Here is a 21,108-nt window from a genome sequence, read left to right on the forward strand (position 1 = left end):
AGGATTATACTGTGTGGGGCACATGGAAAATGAATGAGAATGGGCGGAGTCAACATAAAAGTGGGTGGAGCTAAATTTGCCGCACATTTTGTCCCTCTTTCAGTTCTTCAAAAGTTGGGAGGTATGCAGGAGGATGAAGAAGGGGCTCACACATACAAAGATATTTTCTTACGTGAATAATACTGTTTCTGTTTAGATGTATATAATGTATTCCTAGACTTATAGACGCATGTAAGCAAAGCATAGTTGGTGAGTCCCAGTGCGATATGGAACAGATGCAACAACCACATATTTTACAAAACTAATGAATATAAGGATAACAAATTCTATCAACAATAGCTATCGTATGAGTAGGCCCTTCTTTTGTAAACCAATATCTTATAGAGAAATTTTGTATTGCGTAAGACTGAGTACTGAGTGTAAATATGGAAAGCACTGATAAGACAGCGATAGAGTGTCCACTTGTCCACAATGACATCCTTATTCACTATATAAAAGGTGACAGCCATCGCTATCCCATTCATCATTGAAGGCGAGAGCCGTTACCTTCACTTATCATTCCAACAAGGTAGGAGACTTCCATTACTTCTGTAATTGTATGAATTGTTAACCTCTTGCAAGAATCTATTAAATGTAACAAATGAGTGTAACAGTATGTATAGACAGTACCTATCTGCATATTAAGCAGAGACCCCCATGCAAGAAGAGTATATTGGTCGATTGCTCTCGAATATCTCATCACGGGTGTCATTATGTAGTGTTAGACTAACCTTAAGTGTATACAAAGTAGTGATATCCAATTCATATGGTGTTTGCATTGCAGATATCCAAGGAAATGTATCTCCGGCCATCACTTTGGCTATTTGTTGCATCTATACTAGTGACATGTCGTGCTCAGTCAACGGATAAATGTATGGGAGCACCTGGGATTCCAGGGACACCGGGACAGAATGGTCTTCCTGGAAGAGATGGCAGGGATGGCATGAAAGGAGATACGGGTGTACCAGGTAGAAATTTTAATTTTTTAGATTTTTTTTTATCAATATGAAAAATCTGCAGTCTCATTTTAGTTACCTATATGTACAATATAAGGAGTGAGAAAAACAATGTTCTGATTCACAGTGTCCTACTGGTTCTGCATCATCTCAATGAACTTCCCTTGGTACATAGCAAATGCAGAAGACAAGATGATCCTCTAGCCCTGTTATGTCAGTGCCTCCATTACTCTGTATTATCCTGTATCTGTATTACTATGCTGCTGTAACACGCTGAAATTTCCCCAAGGTGGGACTATTAAAGGATTATCTTATCTTATCTTATCTTATCTGGAAGATGTGTTAGAGAGTCAGCCTGAGATTTTCCAGCTGTATGTGCAAACAGAGGCACTGTTTTCTTATTTACATCTTGGAAGACAAATTTACATATTTTTCCCACAATCCCACAGCGGAACAAAAATGGCTTTCTAATCGTTCCTAATCTGCCTGCTATTCAATTTCAGGACCGATAGGTCCGCCTGGAGGATTACCGGGACCAGCGGGAAGAGATGGACTTACTGGAGCACCCGGGGCACCAGGTGTACAAGGGACACAGGGCGAGAAGGGGGAAGTTGGACCTCCAGGTAAATTGATAAACCTTGATTTCCCTGACTTTACCAAATAGAAGCTTCACTTGTAAACATTTCTATAAAATCTAGTAATATAAGGATTATTTAAACTAATCTTTGTTTGTGATCTTGAGATACATTGTTTTGTCTTCTCTTCTCTATTCTATTATCCTAAGGTCTCTGGAATCCTTTGCTAGCTTTGTATCAGTAGACAGCAGGATCTGATACCTAGTTTTTACAAGAATTCCCCTTTTATTAACGATACAATAACTTTTTATATAACTATCTTCAAGAAATTCTGATTTGCATACTTTACTAAGAGTTATTCATTGTCTTTGAAAGGTATTCCTGCATCAAAGGATGAAGAGCTACAGCTTCAGCTAGCTGATATAAACTACCATATAAAGAAACTTCTAGGAGGTGGGTGTATACATCTATCTATCCATCTATCTATCTATCTATCTATCTATCTATCTATCTCCTATCTATCTATCTATCTATCTATCTATCTATCTATCTATCTCCTATCTATCTATCTATCTATCTATCTATCTATCTATCTATCTATCTATCCATCCATCCATCCATCCATCCATCCATCCATATATATTGTTGCTGGAAAATGACTGCAATTTCTCATTAAACTAACGTTTTATAAGATCACAGCAAACCTTGTGAGGTTGCAATCCTTAACACAACCACTGGGTGGACAAACACAGACATGTATATGAAAATCTGTCTCCCAAAATGTAAATAGGGAGACAGTGCCTCTGTTATGCTGCCCTCTATGCAGTAAAGGCTTCTGGGAAAGTCGGACATGATGTTCAGGGTGCTTCCTATAGAGGGCAGCATAACAGAGGCACTTTCTCCCTATTTACATCTTGGGAGACAGATTTGCATATTCCTCCCATGATCCCTTGCAGTGGAGCAACTATGGCTGTATAAGTCTCCACACACCTAATAGGTGGTCTTTCCATAAGGAGTGACATTATCCCCATAATATGTATATGAAAGATATCCAGATAATACTAAAGCATGTTATTTTGAATCTGCATCATTTGCAACACTTGTCAAAATATGTTGCGCCAAGAAGAAAGGTGAGGAAGGATATTTCTCTGCATTGAGGCATGCAAACAAAAATAAGTAGATATATAGATAAAGATTCGATTCAGAACCAGCATTGATTGGTCGAATGCTATACAGTGCACAGCATTCGGTTAATCAATGCTGGTTCTGTCGGAGGCTCGTCTGTGAGGAGGCAGAGTAAAGGTCGGACCACAATGGAGACTGCTGTGGTCCGATCTTAGACTCTGCCCTAGACTCGAACCCTATTATAGTCTATGGGGGGAAAATGCTCATTTCAGGGGTAGGCAACATTGGATCAAATTATACTTACCAAGTCCACGAGTGAGGGTCGGGCTGGATCCTCCGAGAAGTCTTCTCCTTGCAGCGTCCCAGTGGCATCTTCCAGCCCTGAATTTAGTCTGCCAGGCATCGGGCCTGGGCAGAGCCGACTGCGCATGCCCGCACTACAAGCAGACATGTGCAGTCGGCTCTGCCCAGGCCCGATGCCTGGCAGAGTGAATTCAGAGCCGGAAGACGCCGCTGGGACGCTGCACGGAGAAGACTTCTAAAGGTAGGAGAAGAACCAGCGTTGATTGGCTGACTGTATAGCATTCGGCCAATCAATGCTGGTTCTGCATCGAACTTTTACATTCGAATAGCGAGTGGTACTCGATCGAGTACGAGTATTTCGAATACCGTAGTATTCGATCGAATACCTACTCGATCGAGTACTACTCGCTCATCTCTAGTAACTACAGCACAAAGGAAATGAATAAGAACAGGTTTTTCATATAAAATAAATTGATCTTGTTACTTATCATTTATTTTAGTTCTTCTCTTGGATGGAAAAGTCCAACATGTAGGAGATAAAATACTGGCGACAAATGGCAAAGAAGTAGACTTTAAAACTAGCAAGGCCACGTGTGAAGATGTTGGTGGTAGTATTGCCACACCCATGAATGAAGCTGAGAACAGAGCCATGTTAACCATCTTAAAGCAGTACAACCGATATGCATACTTGGGAATCATTGAAGGGGCAACACCCGGAGACTTCCACTACTTGGATGGACATCATGTAAACTATACCAACTGGAGAAAAAATGAGCCTGGTGGGAAAGGGAAAGAAAACTGCATAGAAATGTACACAGATGGTACATGGAATGACAAGGCTTGTAACCAATATCGGCTTACGGTTTGCGAGTTTTAAGCCTAAATAACCATATCGATTGATGTATAAAAATAAAGCTAATCTCAGATCAAACCTATAGCTTCCAATATCTTCTGTATAGCCAAGTGGAAAGACTATTTACTAAGGTTGAGCCGACATTGAGATTTCAGGTTTGATTTAAAATCCAATTTTCGATCATTTTCCAGCCGATCCCGATCGTGAAATTTGCTCGATCGCCGATCGTGATCCGATCTTTCCCGATCCCGATCGCTGAACCCTACTATTTACTGGTCACCAACCTTTCTGAAAGCAGGACTCTCTTTTAGACAAATCTTTGAGACCAAGTGTCCCATTTGATAAAAGTCAGCTATATTCATTCATAAGGCCCATTACCTGTAACAGCCTATATAAAAAATAAAGTATCAGGGGCCAGCCAGGCTCCTAATGTCCCCGGCCCTGTGGCACCCGCTATGGCTGCTACCCCGGTACTTACACCACTGATTCCGAGCACACTATACACAAAATCGTAGACCTTCACAGACAAGCATGTCATAATCTCAATGCGTTATATACAAACAATATATCGAACGGCTTGGACTGTGAAAGACACAGGTAAGAATAATGAGACAACCTACAGGTATTATCAATATGACGTTCTTGATAAACATTAGTTTCCATTTCATCAGTTTTATGTACCAGGTAAAATTTTATTATGATCCCAAACAGGGATCCTAACTTATTGTCTGTGAATAGGATTGAGCTGATCTTGAGATTTCAAGATTGATTTTAAAATCTGATATCATTTTCCAGCCAATCCCAATAGCGATTGTGAAATTTTCTCGATCGCCGATTGGGATCCGTTTTTTCCCGATCCTGATCGCTCAACCCTAGTCAATGCTTCTCTATGGGAAAAGTCACTTTTAGAGTTGAGCCGATCTTGAGATTTCAAAATCCAATTTCCGATCATTTTCCAGCTGATCCCGATCGTGAAATTTGCTCGTTCTCCGATCGGTATCCGATCTTTTCCGATCCCGATCACTCAACCCTATTTGTGAGTGTTCAATTCTTATGTACCCTTGGTGTACATATGAAAGCACACACACTCATGATACCTAGCATATACATGGAGTCTCTAGATGGGACTACAGTTATCTGTTTTTTATAGTATCAGGCTTTACAGGTCAGACTAGGTCACATCATATCCAATCACAATTGTGATACCATATCAGGCATGCATACATTAACCTTATAGTGCTTACTTATAGAATATCCCTGGCGTATAACAAAAGCACAAAAACTCACATTTCACTATGAACTGTTTTGACTGTTTAAGCGAATAGTGTTTCAGAAATGTTGCACGGAATAAGCAAAATGTCCATATGGACTGACACCACAATTTCTGTATATTAAATGGATATATCAAGTGGGTGGAACTATTCCAATCAGGTACTTGTCTTTTGTCTCCATTCTTTCAGAAATTTTTGTCATGGTAAAAATGACATGGTACCGGTAACTTCTTTCAGTGTGTCATCATGTCTTCAGGTTTTACACTCCATTTTGTGAAAAACTAGCTGCACTCTCAGCACAATATAAGAGTATGGCATGGGGGTAAACAAGGATGAGCTGCCATATTAGGTACAGCCGTTGGATAAGTCGGGCACTGTATCTCTAACAAAGCAACCATATTTTCCTAATCTTGCACTATACCATTAAACACTGCCATTGTGTTCTTACAGTATAGACTTTCAGTTAATGTATCCCTCCTTGCAGATTTTTGATGAACATTCCATCATATAAGAATCTTTGGAATTCCAACCTCCTGACCCTCTCAGCCAACCAACTGAGGGACATGGTGTTACTTTCTACACAACATTCATACAGACAATCACACGGGATAGAATATTACCTATTACTAATGGCACTGTACAATGTACTCTAATACAATTGTATACTTTCATCAGCTACATTGTGTAGATTTGGGTATGAGATTATTTACGAAACTGGGGATCATGTGCAAGGACTCACATATAGTTACACAAATACAGAAGGTGAAGAGTTAAAAAAGCAAAGCTGGAGCTCATGAAATAGTTAAAGATAATGGGGGGGGCTTATATCTTCTTCTTCTTAGACAGTTTAGAAATGTAAATGGCCTACCTTGATTGGAAGAATACTGGATGCAAGCCAAGAAGCAACAGCTGCTTCATTCAGAAACTTCATCTCCTGCTCAATGTAAAATAGAGGTAATAGGAAGAGTGCAATGGAGGGTCCTAGTAGTAGGGGTAACTTGATGTTTTTGATGTATTTTGGTATTTTAATATGGTGGCTTCCAGTTACACAGGTGATCCTTGTGGCAAGAAACATAGCGGCACATTCACTGACAACAATCCACACCTTGAGAGATATACAAACATGGACAGGCGTGGCGCCTACTCTTCATTCTCCCTCCTTTAATCCTCTGAGCCATCTTGAGCAGCCCCTGGCACCTGGTCCTCACTTATCAACCACTTTTGGGGAAATGTAGCAGCGCCACACCTCCCATGAGGCGACCTGAAGCGAGTGCTTCAGGCGGCGCTATGCCAGGGCCTCAGGGAGGGCGGTATTTTTTCTTACCTAAGCCAGTCCAGGACAAGCTGTCCTGGACTGGCTTAGCACCGAGCGGTGGTTTGGGGAGGCCACTGGAGCAGCGCTGCTCCAGCAGCCTCCCCTCACGTTCAGGCAGAGAGCAGGTCTTCTCCGTGCCTGCTCTCTGCCTGCGAACTGCGCTAAGCCCCGCCCCCTTTTCTCCACCACGCCCCTTTGCTCCTCCGGGGGGGGGGGGGAGCGGCTTTCTGGCCAACGTTTGAGGAAGCCTAGCAATGGCTCAATTTCTAGAGACTTCATGGCTTCTCTCATTTATATATCTTCAGAGGAATATATACAGAGTAACCAGTGTAAATCTGGGGGAAGTGCAAAAGCTACAGCAGTACAAAGTATTCTAAAATATATTATATATAAATAAAACAGATTACTACTAACAGTGGCCCTATTGGGAGGCCCCACATTGGTAGAAAAGCAACACTGTGATCATCTTGACACTGGAAATGTTGGCACTTCAGAACACAATCTATCACATTCTACAAAGGAACATGAATTGCAGTTTGTTCCATTGTATTTGATAATAGTTATTGGGAGGAATTTATCAACTGATGTATCTTTTGTCACATAGCCCTTTGTGTGCCAAAGATGCGCCACAACCCCCATTCTGAGATTCAATTATCGCATTACGAAAGTGAGAAGAATATGTAAATCTGTCTTCCGTGATGTAAATAGGGTTAAGGGAATATCGTCACTCAATAGTGAGAGACCACCATAAAGGTGTGTGGAGTCTTATTAATCCATGAGCGCTCCACTGCAAAGGAACATGGGAAGAATATGCAAATTTGACTTCCATGATGTAATTAGGATGTCAGTGCCTCAAGTGTGCACACCAATAGAGGGCGCTGACTGAGAATGTGCAAGTCTAACTTCCATGATGTAATTAGGAAGACAGAGTCTCAGTCAAACACACCTATAGAGGGCGCTCCCTTTAAACATCATGCCGACCTACTTAGAGGCCTTTGTTTGCAATGATGTTGGGATTATACCAGATACAGTCTTCTCAGCCAAGGACAGCCGTTTCGATATATTTGCATCTCATCAGCTTGGCATAGAGAGGAATGATCTGGCAGAGGTGAGAGGCTTAGACAGGGTTAAGGGGATATCGTCACTCAGTCAGCTCCCTCTATTGGTGTGCACACCTGAGGCACTGAAATCCTAATTACATCATGCAAGTCAGATTTGCAGATTATTCCCATGATGTAAATAGGAAGACAGTGCCTCAGCCATGCAGCCCACTAGGGGCGCTCCCTTTAACATCATGCCTGACCTTCCCAAAGGCCTTTGCTATACAATGATGTGGGATTTTACCAAGTACAATCTCTCAGCCGAGGACAGCTGTTTCGATCTGTTTGGATCTATTCAGCCCGGCGTAGAGAAGACTGACTTGGCAAAAGTGAGTGATATATAGTGGAGAGTGAGGTGAACTGGGGTGAAGATGTCTCATGACCAGCACCGCACCTCCCATGAGGCGACCTGAAGCGACCGCTTCAGGCGGCGCTATGCCAGGGCCCCTAGGAGGGCAGGATTTTTGCTGACCTAAGCCAGTCCAGGAAAAGCTGTCCTGGACTGGCTTAGGGTCACTGTCACTGAGCGGTGGATTGGGGAGGCCGCTGGAGACAGCGCTGTTCCAGCGGCCGCCCCTCACGCTCAGGCAGAGAGCAGGTCCTCTCCCTGCCTGCTCTCTGCCTGCTAAATACACTCGCTCCGCTCCACCATGCCCCTCCGCTTGGCCCCGCCCCATTCCTCTCGGCCCCACCCCCCTCCGCTTCGCCCGGGGGTAGGCTTTCTGATGTCTGCCTCAGGCGGCAGAAACCCATGGCTCACCCCTGCTCATGACATGAGTTATATAAGAAATTTATGCAGGTTGCTGAATGGATAGATTTCCATTCAGACACGGATGCGAGCCTCTTGGTAATTAAGGTGTACCTCGTGCCTTTGTTAAGTCTGGTGTATAGTGAGTTTCCCAATTGTATTTATTCGAAGTTTTGAAGACATTTTTGAAAGTTCTCTGAAACTAAGACACATTCTTTATCCGCCATTAGCCCACACTGTCTTAGTCTGCAAAGCCAAACAGCTCTATTTAAGATGTAAAGTGGTTCAGACATAGCCTTGAACCCTTGAATAGTTGCATGGGAAGGGTTAAGTCCCTGTCCCAACTGTGCAGCTCTGGCAGGAATGTAGTGCTAACAGGGTACAACGTGGCATATAGGTACAATGGTTTATTGTTACAGTGTTGTATCATGTGTTGTGCTGGAATAGCATTGATATATACAGTCTATTGTTACATGCTCATGTTACTTGAACTGATGCAGGTCATTTCTTGGCAGTGTTCTAGTGTTTTATGTATACTTTATCATGAGGTGGAACAAAGTTGCCCCTATAAATTGCACCGCAGGATAACTTGTTTGTTGCTCCCCCGTGGTATGACTCAATGATCTCAGACATCGCTCAGGTTACCCATGGCAGCAATGGTTTGGTATTTAAGGACCTGTTCCCATACACTTTGATAATGGACTGGCTTGGAGGACAACTAGCAAAGGCGACTGCTTTTAGAAGAGGAGCAGGACAGCACAAGATGTGGACAACTTGGATCCCTGCTACTGGACAGCTTGAGGAGGGAGACCTCTTATCCAAAAAAAAAAACATCAAGTTGCATGGACTAAAACTTCAAAGGATGCTCATCAGTAAAAGGACTGGTTCTTCGGTAGCGGGCAAGGCAACATCGAAAATGTGCTGTCTGTCGAGGCGGCCAACAATTTCATGAACTAGGCTAACAAACAACTGTTGTTTAACACCTTCCATCTGTTATCAATGAAGGATTACAATTTTGTATGTGCAACATCAACCTCAGTAAAGAACTTCAGTGAGGAACAGAAGGTCCATGTCCTTCATTGCAGATGGGCGGCTTCTAGTGACACAGATGTCAGTGTCTGGGCAGCTGCTTGGGAGAAAACAGACCGGAAACAGTGGCACGTTGGCCATGGAGGATTGGGGAGTTGGGAGCAGCAGAGCAGCCATTGTGTCACCATCCCGACACTGCCGAGTGCCCATCATTGCCTTTATACAAATATTATATAGTATTCCCTCTATAGTAAACCAAATCTACAGCAATTGCATTATTATTACCGGTTATGTCAAGCCAAAAGTATGTTGGCTAGCTAATCTGCCGGAGAGTGGCTACAAATAGTGTCTTTCTGTGCCAGTCCTATCCTATCTACGTTACACAGACAACCTATTGATTTGAATGGGCGCTGTCTAATGCTTAATTTTACATTTGATGCTGCTTCAGGACCTCTTCCATAATCCCCAATCGATAGTAACTGGTCTCCGGGAATCCCAACTTGAAAACTAAAAAGTAGGGATTGTCAAAATTGAGAAACTCTTCAATTCACATTAGATTGGGCTCATAACTGTTATATTAGTCTCTGTATTTAGCTTAGCATAAAAAGTCATAGTTTATTAATAATATTATTGATAGTTAATTTTCAAACAATAATAATAATGTGGTGGTCTGTCCCTGTAAGATACATACTGTTCTGTCCCTATAATATACATACTGTTCTCTCTCTGTAAGATACATACTGTTCTGTCCCTATAATATACATACTTTTCTCTCTCTGTAAGATACATACTGTTCTGTCCATGTAAGATCCATATGGGTCTGTCCCTGTAAGATATATACTGTTCTGTCCCTATAATATACATACTGTTCTCTCTCTGTAAGATACATACTGTTCTCTCTCTGTAAGATATATACTGTTCTGTCCCTATAATATACATACTGTTCTCTCTCTGTAAGATACATACTGTTCTCTCTCTGTAAGATACATACTGTTCTGTCCATGTAAGATCCATATGGGTCTGTTCCTGTAAGATATATACTGTTCTGTCCCTGTAAGATATATACTGTTCTGCCCCTATAAGATACATACTATACTGTTCTGTCTGTGTAAGATATATACTGTTCTCTCGCTGTAAGATATATACTGCTCTGTCCGTGTAAGATATATACTGTTCTCTCGCTGTAAGATATATACTGTTCTCTTGCTGTAAGATACATACTGTTCTGTCTCTATAAGATACATACCGTTCTGTCCCTGTAAGATACATACTATGCTGTCCCTATACTGTCCTGCCTGTGTAAGATATATATACTGCTCTGTCCGTGTAAGATATATACTGTTCTGTCCCTATAAGATACATTTTGATCTGTCCCTGTATAATACATATTTTCCATCCCTATAAGTTACATATCGTTCTCTCCCTACAAAATATGAACAAACAGTGGTAAGCTTAAGCTGCTGCGGTAAGGTAGCCATTGCATCACGAGTTGGTCAAGTTTGGCATAAAATACACCACTTAGACTTACACTTAGACTTACTGTCAACTACTCGAAAGTACTTAAAAATTCAGTTTGGTCATATCAAATACCATTTTAATTCATCAGACTTTTCCTTACGTAAATACATTAGTTTATTCAAGATGTTTTATAATACTTATATATAGAATAATGAAGCTGTAAAGTGGAGATTTCCTTCCTGAAATAACGTCATGCTACCACCTGATGCATAGCTAAGTGGTCCAAAACACAATAAAAATGAGCCCATGGACCAATGTTCACTATTCTTGGACTGGACAGAGGTATGTACCATATGGGACTATACAATTGTCTGCTGTATGGGTATGGGTTACATTGCTTTAGCGTTTAGTGGTGTAAATGTAGGAGGTACAGGGGTGGCAGCAAACTCTAATGTGAGATGGTATGCAATGGATCAGCATAGAAGAATGATGGTTGGGGGTTTTGGGAAGGAGCCCAGGCGCATTGAGCTATGTATCTAACTATAAGAACTAAATCTGACCTTTGTTGGACTTGGTAGATCTTTGTCTTTTTACAACCTATGTAACCATTATTTGTATTCCATGATACATACCATAGCATTTCAAATTTCTTTCCTCAGCCAACCACAATGATGTTGCGTCACGGATCTCTGCTTCTAATAGTAGCCGTCAGTCTGGCATCCTGCTTGCCATTTGGCTTGCCAAGTTTGCCAAATCTTCCAAATGTTCCAGATCTTCCAGTGGGGCCAAGTCTTAGTATTCCATCGCTTCCTGCAGTAGTTCCGGAAATACCAGGTGTGACCGGAGGAGGAATACTGGCAGGTTTGTGTATTTTTTTTTTTTTTTTTTTTTTTTCATTTAGGGAAACATCATACAGATGAAATTATTTAATGGAAATTTTCAGTTTTGATGAAAAAAAATAATGAAATGCAAATCTCCAGATCACAATATAAGTTTAATGGCTAACGCTTAGCAAAATTACTTGTTGCCCCCTCTTTAATCTTAATGACGCAGATTCTTAGATTCCTAGTGTCCTCTTCTGTAGTACTGTCACCAGGTTATCAGACTTCTATATGAACATTGTGCTTTGGTAGCCTAAGGGCTAGTTCACATGGGGGTGGTATAGTGGGTTTTGGCACTGAGAGTGACGCGGTGAGCCACGTCACTCTCGGGTAAAAACCTGCCTGCCACGACTGTTGTGGTCATGGCTCCCCCCACCCCCACCCACCCGGAGTCGGCTCAAAAAAATGGGCCGATGCAGGAGGTTGCTGCCGCCGGGCAGAATCCGTGGCTCACTGAGTTGCGGAATCCGCCTGAAGAAAGGGCAGCCCATTTCTTTTTTCCGTGAGCGGCAGCATGCCTCTCACGGAAAAAAGAAGCCTGGTGGTCTACAAAGACCACCATTGTAAGAGGGCGGATTATGACGTGGATTACGCGCCGTAATCCGCCCCCTCTGTGCCCGTTTGAATGGGCCCCAAAGACTGAAGCCCCAAATTGCAGAAACGCAGCTTTTTTTGTTGCAGATTTTGATATGTTTTTGGAGCCAAAGCCAAGAGTGAATTGAGCAGTAGGTAGAAGTATAAGAACTTCCTCTATATTTCCCATTCCTTTAGTATCCATTCTTCGCTTTGGCTCAAAAAACTTCAGCAACAAAAAAAAAGCTGCATTTCCGCAACGTGGGGCTTCAGCCTAAGACCCTCTGGACACACCTAGCCCATATGGCTCGAAAGTAAACTGATTTTATTGATTTTTTTTTGCCCCATATAAAAGAAAACTTTGCTAGAACTTTAGACCTTGGATAAGACTTGTTAGTAATACCTGCATTTCTTTCTTTAAGCATTGCTACGATTTCTTGGACTATTACCATCAATACCATCACTACCCAACATACCAGTACCCGGCATCAGTGTTCCAGGTGGATAAGATACATTCATAAATCTTATGAGATTTCTCATTTTATGTCTTATTTTCTGTAAAATAAAACATTATTTCTAAGGAATGTTATATTTAGTTATATTTATATCTAGTTTTTCTTACTTATTGTTTAACTGCGTCAATGGACTGATGTAAAGGATAGAATAAAAAAAGATATGTATTATAGAGACTTGCCTTTACATTGAATGCTCTGTTTTACAATTAGGCGTCCCCTCTGCGGGAGGATCAGGAAATCAAGACCTACAAAATCGGATAAACAAACTGGAAGCAGGTAAGCAAATGGTTAACCTATTTAGACATTAAGGCCGGGACCTTATGGGCCGGAAACACTGCAATTTGGCCGTGGCAGAAATGACACGGGAAAAATCGTGGCGTTTTACAGTACTTGAAAAGTGGATGAGATTCATGTGAATCCCATGCCCACTTTGTGGAAAATATCGCAGCGCAGACACGCTGAACTTTCTCTTCAAAGCGCTGCGGGAAAATCCCTGCTATGTCTGTCACATGATTTCTCATATCAGTAGAGGGAATCTATGGAGAGGGAAGGGGGCAGGAGTTTAACCCCTTAGCGACCCTTGACGTAACTGTACGTCATGGGTCGCATGGGGATGTATGGAGCGAACTCACACGCTGAGCTCGCTCCATACACGGCAGATGCCGGCTGTATAATACAGCCAGGACCTCCCAATAACAGCAGCGGTCGGTGCCCGAGCCGATCGCTGCTGTTAACCCTTTACACACTGCGGTCAAACGTGACCGCAGTGTGTAAACGGCGCCGGCAGCATGGGCGCCGCCATGTTTCGCCGATCGCCGCCCTCCTTAACGTCACAAGAGGGCGGTGATCGGTTGCTATGACAGCCGGAAGCCTATTGAAGGCTTCCAGGCTTGTCTCTGCACTAGATCTATTAGACGATGCCAGAGGCATCGTCTAATAGAAGTGCTGCGATTCTGCTATTCACTGCAGTACTGTAGTATTGCAGTGAATAGTATGAGCGATCAGACTCCCTAGGTTTCAAGGTACCTAAGGGGTCTGATCATAAATGTAACAGAAGAAAAAAAAAAAGTTTTTAAAAGTATTAAAAAAATAAAAAAAATATAAAAGTTCAAATCACCCCCCTTTCCCTAGATTAGCTATAAAAGTAATTAAAGAACATTAAACATAAACATATTAGGTATCCCTGCGCTCCAAAATGCCTGAACTATTAGAATATTAAAACATTTATCCCGTACTGCGAACGGCGTAGCAGCAAAAAAAATAAAAACAGCCAAAAAGCGTTTTTTTCAACACTTTGCCTCCTATAAAAAATTGAATAAAAAGTGATCAAACCATCGGATCTTTCCCCAAATGGTATCAATAGAAACGTCATCTTGTCCCGTATAAAAAGACACCACAACCAGCTCCATACATGGAAATATGAAAAAGTTACAGGTGTTAGAACATGATGACACAAATTTTTTTTTCTATTTTGCAAAGTTTATCATTTTTTTAAAAGTATCAAAAAATTTCAAATACTATATAAATTTGGTATCACCGCGTTTGTACTGACACGTAGAACACAGGTAACATGTCATTTGTACCAAACAGTGAACGCTGTAAAAATTAAACCCATAAGAAAATGGCGCAAATGCATTTTTTCTCCAATTGCGCCTCATTCTGAATTTTTTTCCAGCTTCCCAGTACATTGCACAGCATATTGAATGGTGCCATTACAAAGTACAATTTGTCCCGCAAACAATAAGCTATCATGTGACTCTGTGAACTGAAAAATGAAAAAGTTATGGCTCTTGAAATGTGAGGAGGGAAAAACGAAAATGCGAAACCAAAAAATGGCCTGGTCCTTAAGGGGTTAAAGAAGAAATACATTGTATTGGAGCTTTCTTTCACATCCAAAACACTTTACTAACATCAGTATATGTTACTACATCTCTATATATGAGAGAAACCCTTATAGAGCAGATTCTCCTCTACTTCATGCGTGGAGTGTATGGCAATTATTTTCCACCGACAATCTTAAAGGGGTTGTCCCATCTCAAGGATCCTATCTATACTAGTAGCTTATGTAAATTGAATCCTTTTTCTAAATATATTGCTTTAGAAATTCTACTTTGTTTGCCTGGCATGTAAATTTATTCCTCCTATTGTTTACACAGCGTTGCTATAACCACCAACCTATAGGACAAGTGACGTCACTCACTCACTGCTCATCTAAATGCACTTAGCTGATACAGCCCGGTTTGTTATCTCTCTATGTAAACACACAGATAACACTTGTTCTGTACAAGCATCTGCATATTATCTGACCTGGAGAAGTGTTGTGTGTCCTGTTTAGCAGGAGGGAGGGGAAGGGAGAGAAATACAGGAAGTGAGAAGCAGACGCTGCATACAGCCTGGCTGATACACTGAGATGGGAGAGCCCCTTTAAAGAAAATATCTCCAGATATAGCACGAAGAGGGGAAAATCTCTTAAGGAACTGCAAAATATGTCATCAAATGACCAGAAATAGTGTTAGTCCTCACGTTTGCACATAAATACTCTAATATAATAATGAATTCTAAGATAACATTTCTAACTAGGGTTGAGCGATCAGGATCGGAAAAAATCGGATTCCGATCGGCGATCGAGTAAATTTCACGATCGTGATCGGAATTCCAATCCCGATCTTTTCCAACGGGATCGAGGTCAGAGTTTATCTCAAGATCGGCTCAACCCTAAAAGTGACTTTTCCCATAGAGAAGATGGATCCCGATCCGCGATCGAGCAAATTTCACAATCGGAATCAGGATCAGCTGGAAAATGATCGGAAATCAGATTTTAAAATCGATCCTGAAATCTCAAGATTGGCTCAACCCTATTTCTAATGATTATAATCTACTTTAATATTTTATTATCTAGTTCTCAAACTTCAAGAAAATATCCTAATGGTAGGAGACAAAATAATCGCCACCAGTGGAAAAGAAGTCGACTTTGCAACATCCAAGTCCACATGTAAAGAACTTGGTGGACAGATTGTTACTCCCATGAATGAAGCCGAGAACATTGCTGTAATGCAACTTGCGAAGAAATTTAACAGATATCCCTACATTGGATTTCAAGAGGGTGTAGTACCCGGCCAATTTAATACCTTGAACGGAGTCCCAGCAACGTACACTCGTTGGAGAAAAGGAGAACCCAGCGGAAAAGGCACCGAGAGCTGCGTCGAAATGTACACCGATGGGCAGTGGAATGATAAAGCTTGTAACCAAAATCGTCTTACCATCTGTGAGTTATAAATGTGCACTATGTCCTCCTTTCTATCACAAATCATTCACAATGATGGATTTTATTGTACAGATTAAAAAGCATCCATGCAAGCCCAATAAATAAAGAAGTCTTATACCTTACAATATAAGTTTGACATATATGACATCTACTGACTTGGATAAAACTTTTGCCGTGATTTGTAAATAAAGTCAAAAGCATATTATTCTATCGTGTTTTTATTCTTCTTCTATCTCACTTGGGCTATGTTCACATATACAGATGAGTGAACAGGGAAATATTTGAGATTCGATATTCGTTTCGAGTAGAGCCTCAATATTCGACTACTCAATCGAATATCGAATCCCATTATAGTCTATGGGAAAAAATGCTCGTTTCAGGGGAAACCACTATTCGACTAAAGGAGAGTCACCAAGTCCAGGAGTAGCAGGAGGAGAGTGTTTAGGAGGAGCGAAGTGCAGTTAAAGCGCACGGACCCCATTATAGTCTATGGGGTCCGTGCGCTTGCATTTGCGCTGATAAAAAGTCAACTCCCTCGTAACCACAAGCTCCCAGCTCTCCTGACTAGCAAGGATGAGCCTGCTGCAGAACCAGCTTTGATTTGCCGCAGGCTCGTCCTTGCTAGTCAGGAGAGCTGGCAGCTTGATGTTTCGAGGGAGCTGACTTTTTCTCATAGGAATGAATTGACCAGCGTTGATTGGCCAGTGTACAGCATTCGGCCAATCAATGCTGGTCCTGCCAGAGGCTCGTCTGTGAGGAGGCGGAGTCTAAAATCGGACCACAATGGAGACTGCTGTGGTCCGATCTTAGACTCCGCCTCCTCGCAGACAAGCCTGCTGCAGAACCAGCATTGATTTGCCGAATTAGGCTAATCAACGCTGGCTCTGAATCAAATATTTACTGCGAATAGCAGCAGCAGTATTCGACCGAGTATGAATATTTAGAATACCGTAGTATTCGATCGAATACTACTCGCTCATCTCTATTCACATAATGTCCACCTGCAAATCCTGCAAGTCCTGCACAAAGGTCCTTCATGCCCATTGGACCTCCTTGTAGTCAATGGTATCTCTCAGACTCCATGTTACCGATAGACCAGAACAAGAGAGAGACAAGTGTGAATCCAGTGTAACAAATATTCATTTATTTAGAAGTCAAATACATCCCACTCTATAGAACTCTATTGGGAGGCTTTTTTTGGAGGATGATTTTGAGGTGGATTCAGTGCCAAAAAAACTCCTTGTGCACTGACCCTGAGAGGGACATTTGGGGGCCTGGTACTGTTGGTGTGGCATTAGGCCAGTAACTTCTGGATTTACTCCTCTGTTCTTGTACTTCTTTGAATTAACATATAAGCAGTGTTCCCCATAGTCATTGTTTGATTCAATAGTTTTTGTTCCCTTTCTTCTTCTGGTATAGTTAGATAGATAGCATGAGAGCCTTCTGGTATATCTGTCTAGCTGATATCTATGTATTGGGCAGGCTATCCAATCATCTAGAATACAATATTGGTATCCCTCTCCATGTACATTGTAAACAATGGGCCCATGTTTTATGGACCGAATGGCCATTTTAGTACATATCAATAAAAGTGAAGTTTTATATACATTATTTTATTATCTTCCACTTCTCACACTTCGCTTAGAGGCGTTCGCAGGCAGAGAGCAGGCACGGAGATGACCTGCTCTCTGCCTGAGCGTGAGGGGAGGCTGCTGGAGCAGCGCTGCTCCAGTGGCCTCCCCAATCCACCGCTCGGTGCTAAGCCAGTCCAGGACAGCTTGTCCTGGACTGGCTTAGGTAAGTAAAAATGCCGCCCTCCCTGGGGCCCTGGCATAGCGCCACCTGAAGCAGTCGCTTCAGGTCGCCTCATGGGAGGTGCGGCACTGGCCCCAGGGAGGGCGGCATTTTTACTTACCTAAGCCAGTCTAGGAGAAGCTGTCCTGGACTGGCTTAGGACCGAGCGGTGGATTGGGGAGGCCACTGGAGCAGCGCTACTCCAGCAGCCTCCCCTCATGCTCAGGCAGAGAGCAGGTCATCTCCGTGCCTGCTCTCTGCCTGCGAACGCCGCTAAGCCCTGCCCCCTTCACTTAGCCCTTCTCCCTCCGCTCCGTCACGCCCCCTCCTCCGGGGGGGGGGTTTCTGTCGTTCGCCTCGGGCGCGAAAGGGGAAGGTTCACCCCTGCCTGGGGCCCTGGCACAGCGCCGCCTGAAGCAGTCGCTTCAGGTCGCCTCATGGGAGGTGCGGCGCTGCCAAGGGTCAAAAAGGTTTCCTAAATGTCAAGTGTTTTAATTATGAGGTCACATTCCTACTTTTTTGTACAACCTCATGTGAAATCTCGGGAATAGTCATATCTTAGTGTAGCTCTTAAAAACAGGAATTTCAAATATTGTAATCCCTGCATGCGTAAGTAATTGAGCAACTTTGAGAGCTAAATTTTAATGACTATGGTCCTGGATCAGGTTGTAAGGCCTGCTTTACATAGGCGGGTTTGGTCCTTAAGATATGAACCAGATGTCTGCTGAGAATAGCATGGACTCCTACCATCATAAATGATAGGTTTACTGGACATCTAGGTTTAGTCTAGGAACTACAGTTGACATCTGGTCCGTATCTCATAGACCAAATCCACCTGCGTGAAGTCAGCCTAGTGCGGTTGAACCAACCATAGCATGTGATTTTCCCTTTCAGTAGTATCCAGATGCTGACAACGTGATGATTGTGTTAAATGGACATGAAGAAACATTTTGCACTTGTGAAGGATCCCAATACTGATTTATGCTAGTCTTATGATGATCTATATGAATTTGCTCAAGTGAACTAAGTTGTGTTGCAAAAAAGTTGTGTTGCAAAAAGTGCGCCAAAGTGCTGGACTAGAATAATCACTACACAAGCAATAACTATATTGCAAAGATTGATGATGAAGGGGCTCTTACAAGTGCATCTCCAAGACTAACCTATCAGCTCTGAACGGACAAAAGTTGCAAAGAAACCAATGCTGTTCATGATGAAATAGCATCTGAACACACAGTGTATAACAGCTTGCTGTATCTGCAGAAAGGCCAATATGTCCAAAGTGATACCTGCACACCATGTGAGAAGGTGACAGGCAAGTTGCTGTATCTCCCCCATATGTTTGACATATGTGTTGTCCAGTATGGGTCTTGAATAGGCCTCAGCCCAGGTGTGGGACATAGGCAAGTTACTAGGCCATAAAAGGCTGCAGGGCCTACACTTCAGGGCAGTTCCTGGGAGTGAGAGGAAGTGCCTGGGTCTGTCCTGACATTGTCAGTCTGGTGAGACTGTACTGCACCCTTTTTGTTAATTAGTAAGCCACTCATACTGTTAGTACTTATTGTTTAGTTAGTGCTCAGACGAGCAGGTTTTGTTTCATATTGTGTTTGCCTGAAGTTAAGGCTGTATTTTATTTTATTAATTGTGTGTCTGATGTGAAGGTTTATTTATTTTGCTGTTTTTTTTTGTTTTTTTTTTAAAGTAATCCTGTTTACTACAGTTTTTGTGTCCCTGTCTCTGACTGGTTGGGTCCGCACCATTGCTGCTACCGAGCTATCTTCCCCACAACCACTATAAGCTCCTACAATAAACATAATATAACGCTGTTCCTTTAAATCACTGAAGATCAATTAACAGGATTAAAACTGTAATCCCTAATACCAGACTTCTTAATATCACTGAGTATCTTTAAAGTGATTATCCAGCTTGCAAATATTATTTGCAAATGCATCCAGAGCAGTGCCAAATAGTCAATGTCCCATTGTCCACACTTTGCTTAGCTTTATTTCACTTGCTGCTCCTTTTATCACTGGTATTTACATGCAGGGAATCAATGGAGTGGACAAACTACATTTCCCATGATTCTTCAGCCTGCGTTCACACTCTGTTTACCCCTGATTTCTCAAGTTTTCAAGAATAGTGGGCAATGTGGATTGGTGCATGGTCAAACAATATTACGTATCCCATATCAATATTCCTTACTGGACAGATTATATGATCGCTAAATGTCTATGAGGCTACTATATCTGTTGGAAGGATCTTGAGGAGATATCAAAAAGAGTTCAAGGGTGATATTTCGGTTTCCTTCTTTCACTCAAATTCCACCTCTAAATGGGTCTAGAAGGATAAGGGTAAGTTCACACGGGGTTTTTTGGTCAGGATTTTGAGGCCTTACCCGCCTCAAAATCCTGAACAAAAAGATGGCTCCAATTGAAATCAGTGGGAGCCAGTCTTTTCTTTTTTCCGGGAGCTGTTTGTTCAAGATCCTCGCGACATCTGCCTGAAGACACTCCCTCACAAGTAGGCCCATTCATTTGGGCCTAATTTGGAGCAGAGGGCGCCACTGGATGCCACCGGCATCCAGTCACAGCTACCCGTATTTTGGTCTGGAACCAGAGGTGGCCTCCACCTCCGGTTCCAGACCAAAAAACCCCATGCGAACTTACCCTAAACCTTCTAAGTAGGAAAGGCAATCATAACCTAAAACTAGAGGAGTTTGGGCAGCAAACATTTCTTCTTTTTTTTTCATGTAGATTGTGAGCCCCACATAGAGCTCACAATGTACATTTTTTTCCCTATCAGTAAGTCTTTTTTGGAATATAGGATGGAAATCCATGCAAACATGGGGAGAACATACAAAGTCCTTGCAGATGTTTTTTTGCCCTTGGCAGGATTTGAACACCAGGACTCCAGCACTGCAAAGCTGCAGTGCTAACCACTGAGCCACCGTGTGGCCCCAGCAGCAAACATTTCTAATATGTGCGGGCTCACGAGTAGATAAAGAAGGAATTTATGGTGTTAACTTCAATGGAAGCTAAACTGCAGTACCATCGCATGTCTGCAATATAGGGGACATAGATAACTGTTTCCATCTCTGTGTACTGTATACTATACAGAGCGGAGACATCTCTGACAGGCTGCCCTCGCATTGATCAGATATTTACAGCTTATCTTATTCAAAACATTATGCTAGAAACAATATGTAATACATCAATGTAAACTACAGGGTCCAAAGCGGCATATGAGTAGGACACCTAATGTTTTGTCTCTATGGCATCCTGATGTTATCAATAGAAGGATAGAAGAATATT

The 21,108-nt window shown here is 42.2% G+C and overlaps 2 protein-coding genes across 2 annotated transcripts; both read left to right on the forward strand.

Annotated features, from left to right (window-relative positions):
* The first annotated feature begins 835 nt into the window (after window positions 1-835).
* Window positions 836-3,875, forward strand: LOC142183580 (pulmonary surfactant-associated protein A-like). Its single transcript, XM_075258712.1, has 4 exons — window positions 836-1,007; window positions 1,499-1,618; window positions 1,946-2,023; window positions 3,499-3,875. Exons 1-4 carry the CDS (start codon window positions 836-838, stop codon window positions 3,873-3,875), a joined length of 747 nt encoding a protein of 248 aa, XP_075114813.1.
* Window positions 3,876-11,440: 7,565 nt separating this feature from the next.
* On the forward strand, window positions 11,441-16,017 carry LOC142183162 (pulmonary surfactant-associated protein A-like). The gene is made up of 3 exons (XM_075258106.1): window positions 11,441-11,633; window positions 12,952-13,017; window positions 15,641-16,017. Exons 1-3 carry the CDS (start codon window positions 11,441-11,443, stop codon window positions 16,015-16,017), a joined length of 636 nt encoding a protein of 211 aa, XP_075114207.1.
* Window positions 16,018-21,108: the final 5,091 nt, after the last annotated feature.

Source organism: Leptodactylus fuscus, chromosome 10 (assembly GCF_031893055.1).
Source record: "Leptodactylus fuscus isolate aLepFus1 chromosome 10, aLepFus1.hap2, whole genome shotgun sequence".
NCBI lineage: Eukaryota > Metazoa > Chordata > Amphibia > Anura > Leptodactylidae > Leptodactylus > Leptodactylus fuscus.

Bases quoted from the DNA above. Each gene is read 5' to 3' on its own strand.
- LOC142183580 (XM_075258712.1), top strand. From the start codon at position 836: ATGTATCTCCGGCCATCACTTTGGCTATTTGTTGCATCTATACTAGTG. The intron at 1,008-1,498 runs GTAGAAATTTTA...ATTCAATTTCAG, and splicing joins AGGAGATACGGGTGTACCAG to GACCGATAGGTCCGCCTGGA. The intron at 1,619-1,945 runs GTAAATTGATAA...TGTCTTTGAAAG, and splicing joins GGGGGAAGTTGGACCTCCAG to GTATTCCTGCATCAAAGGAT.
- LOC142183162 (XM_075258106.1), top strand. From the start codon at position 11,441: ATGATGTTGCGTCACGGATCTCTGCTTCTAATAGTAGCCGTCAGTCTG. The intron at 11,634-12,951 runs GTTTGTGTATTT...TTTTACAATTAG, and splicing joins CGGAGGAGGAATACTGGCAG to GCGTCCCCTCTGCGGGAGGA. The intron at 13,018-15,640 runs GTAAGCAAATGG...TTTATTATCTAG, and splicing joins GATAAACAAACTGGAAGCAG to TTCTCAAACTTCAAGAAAAT.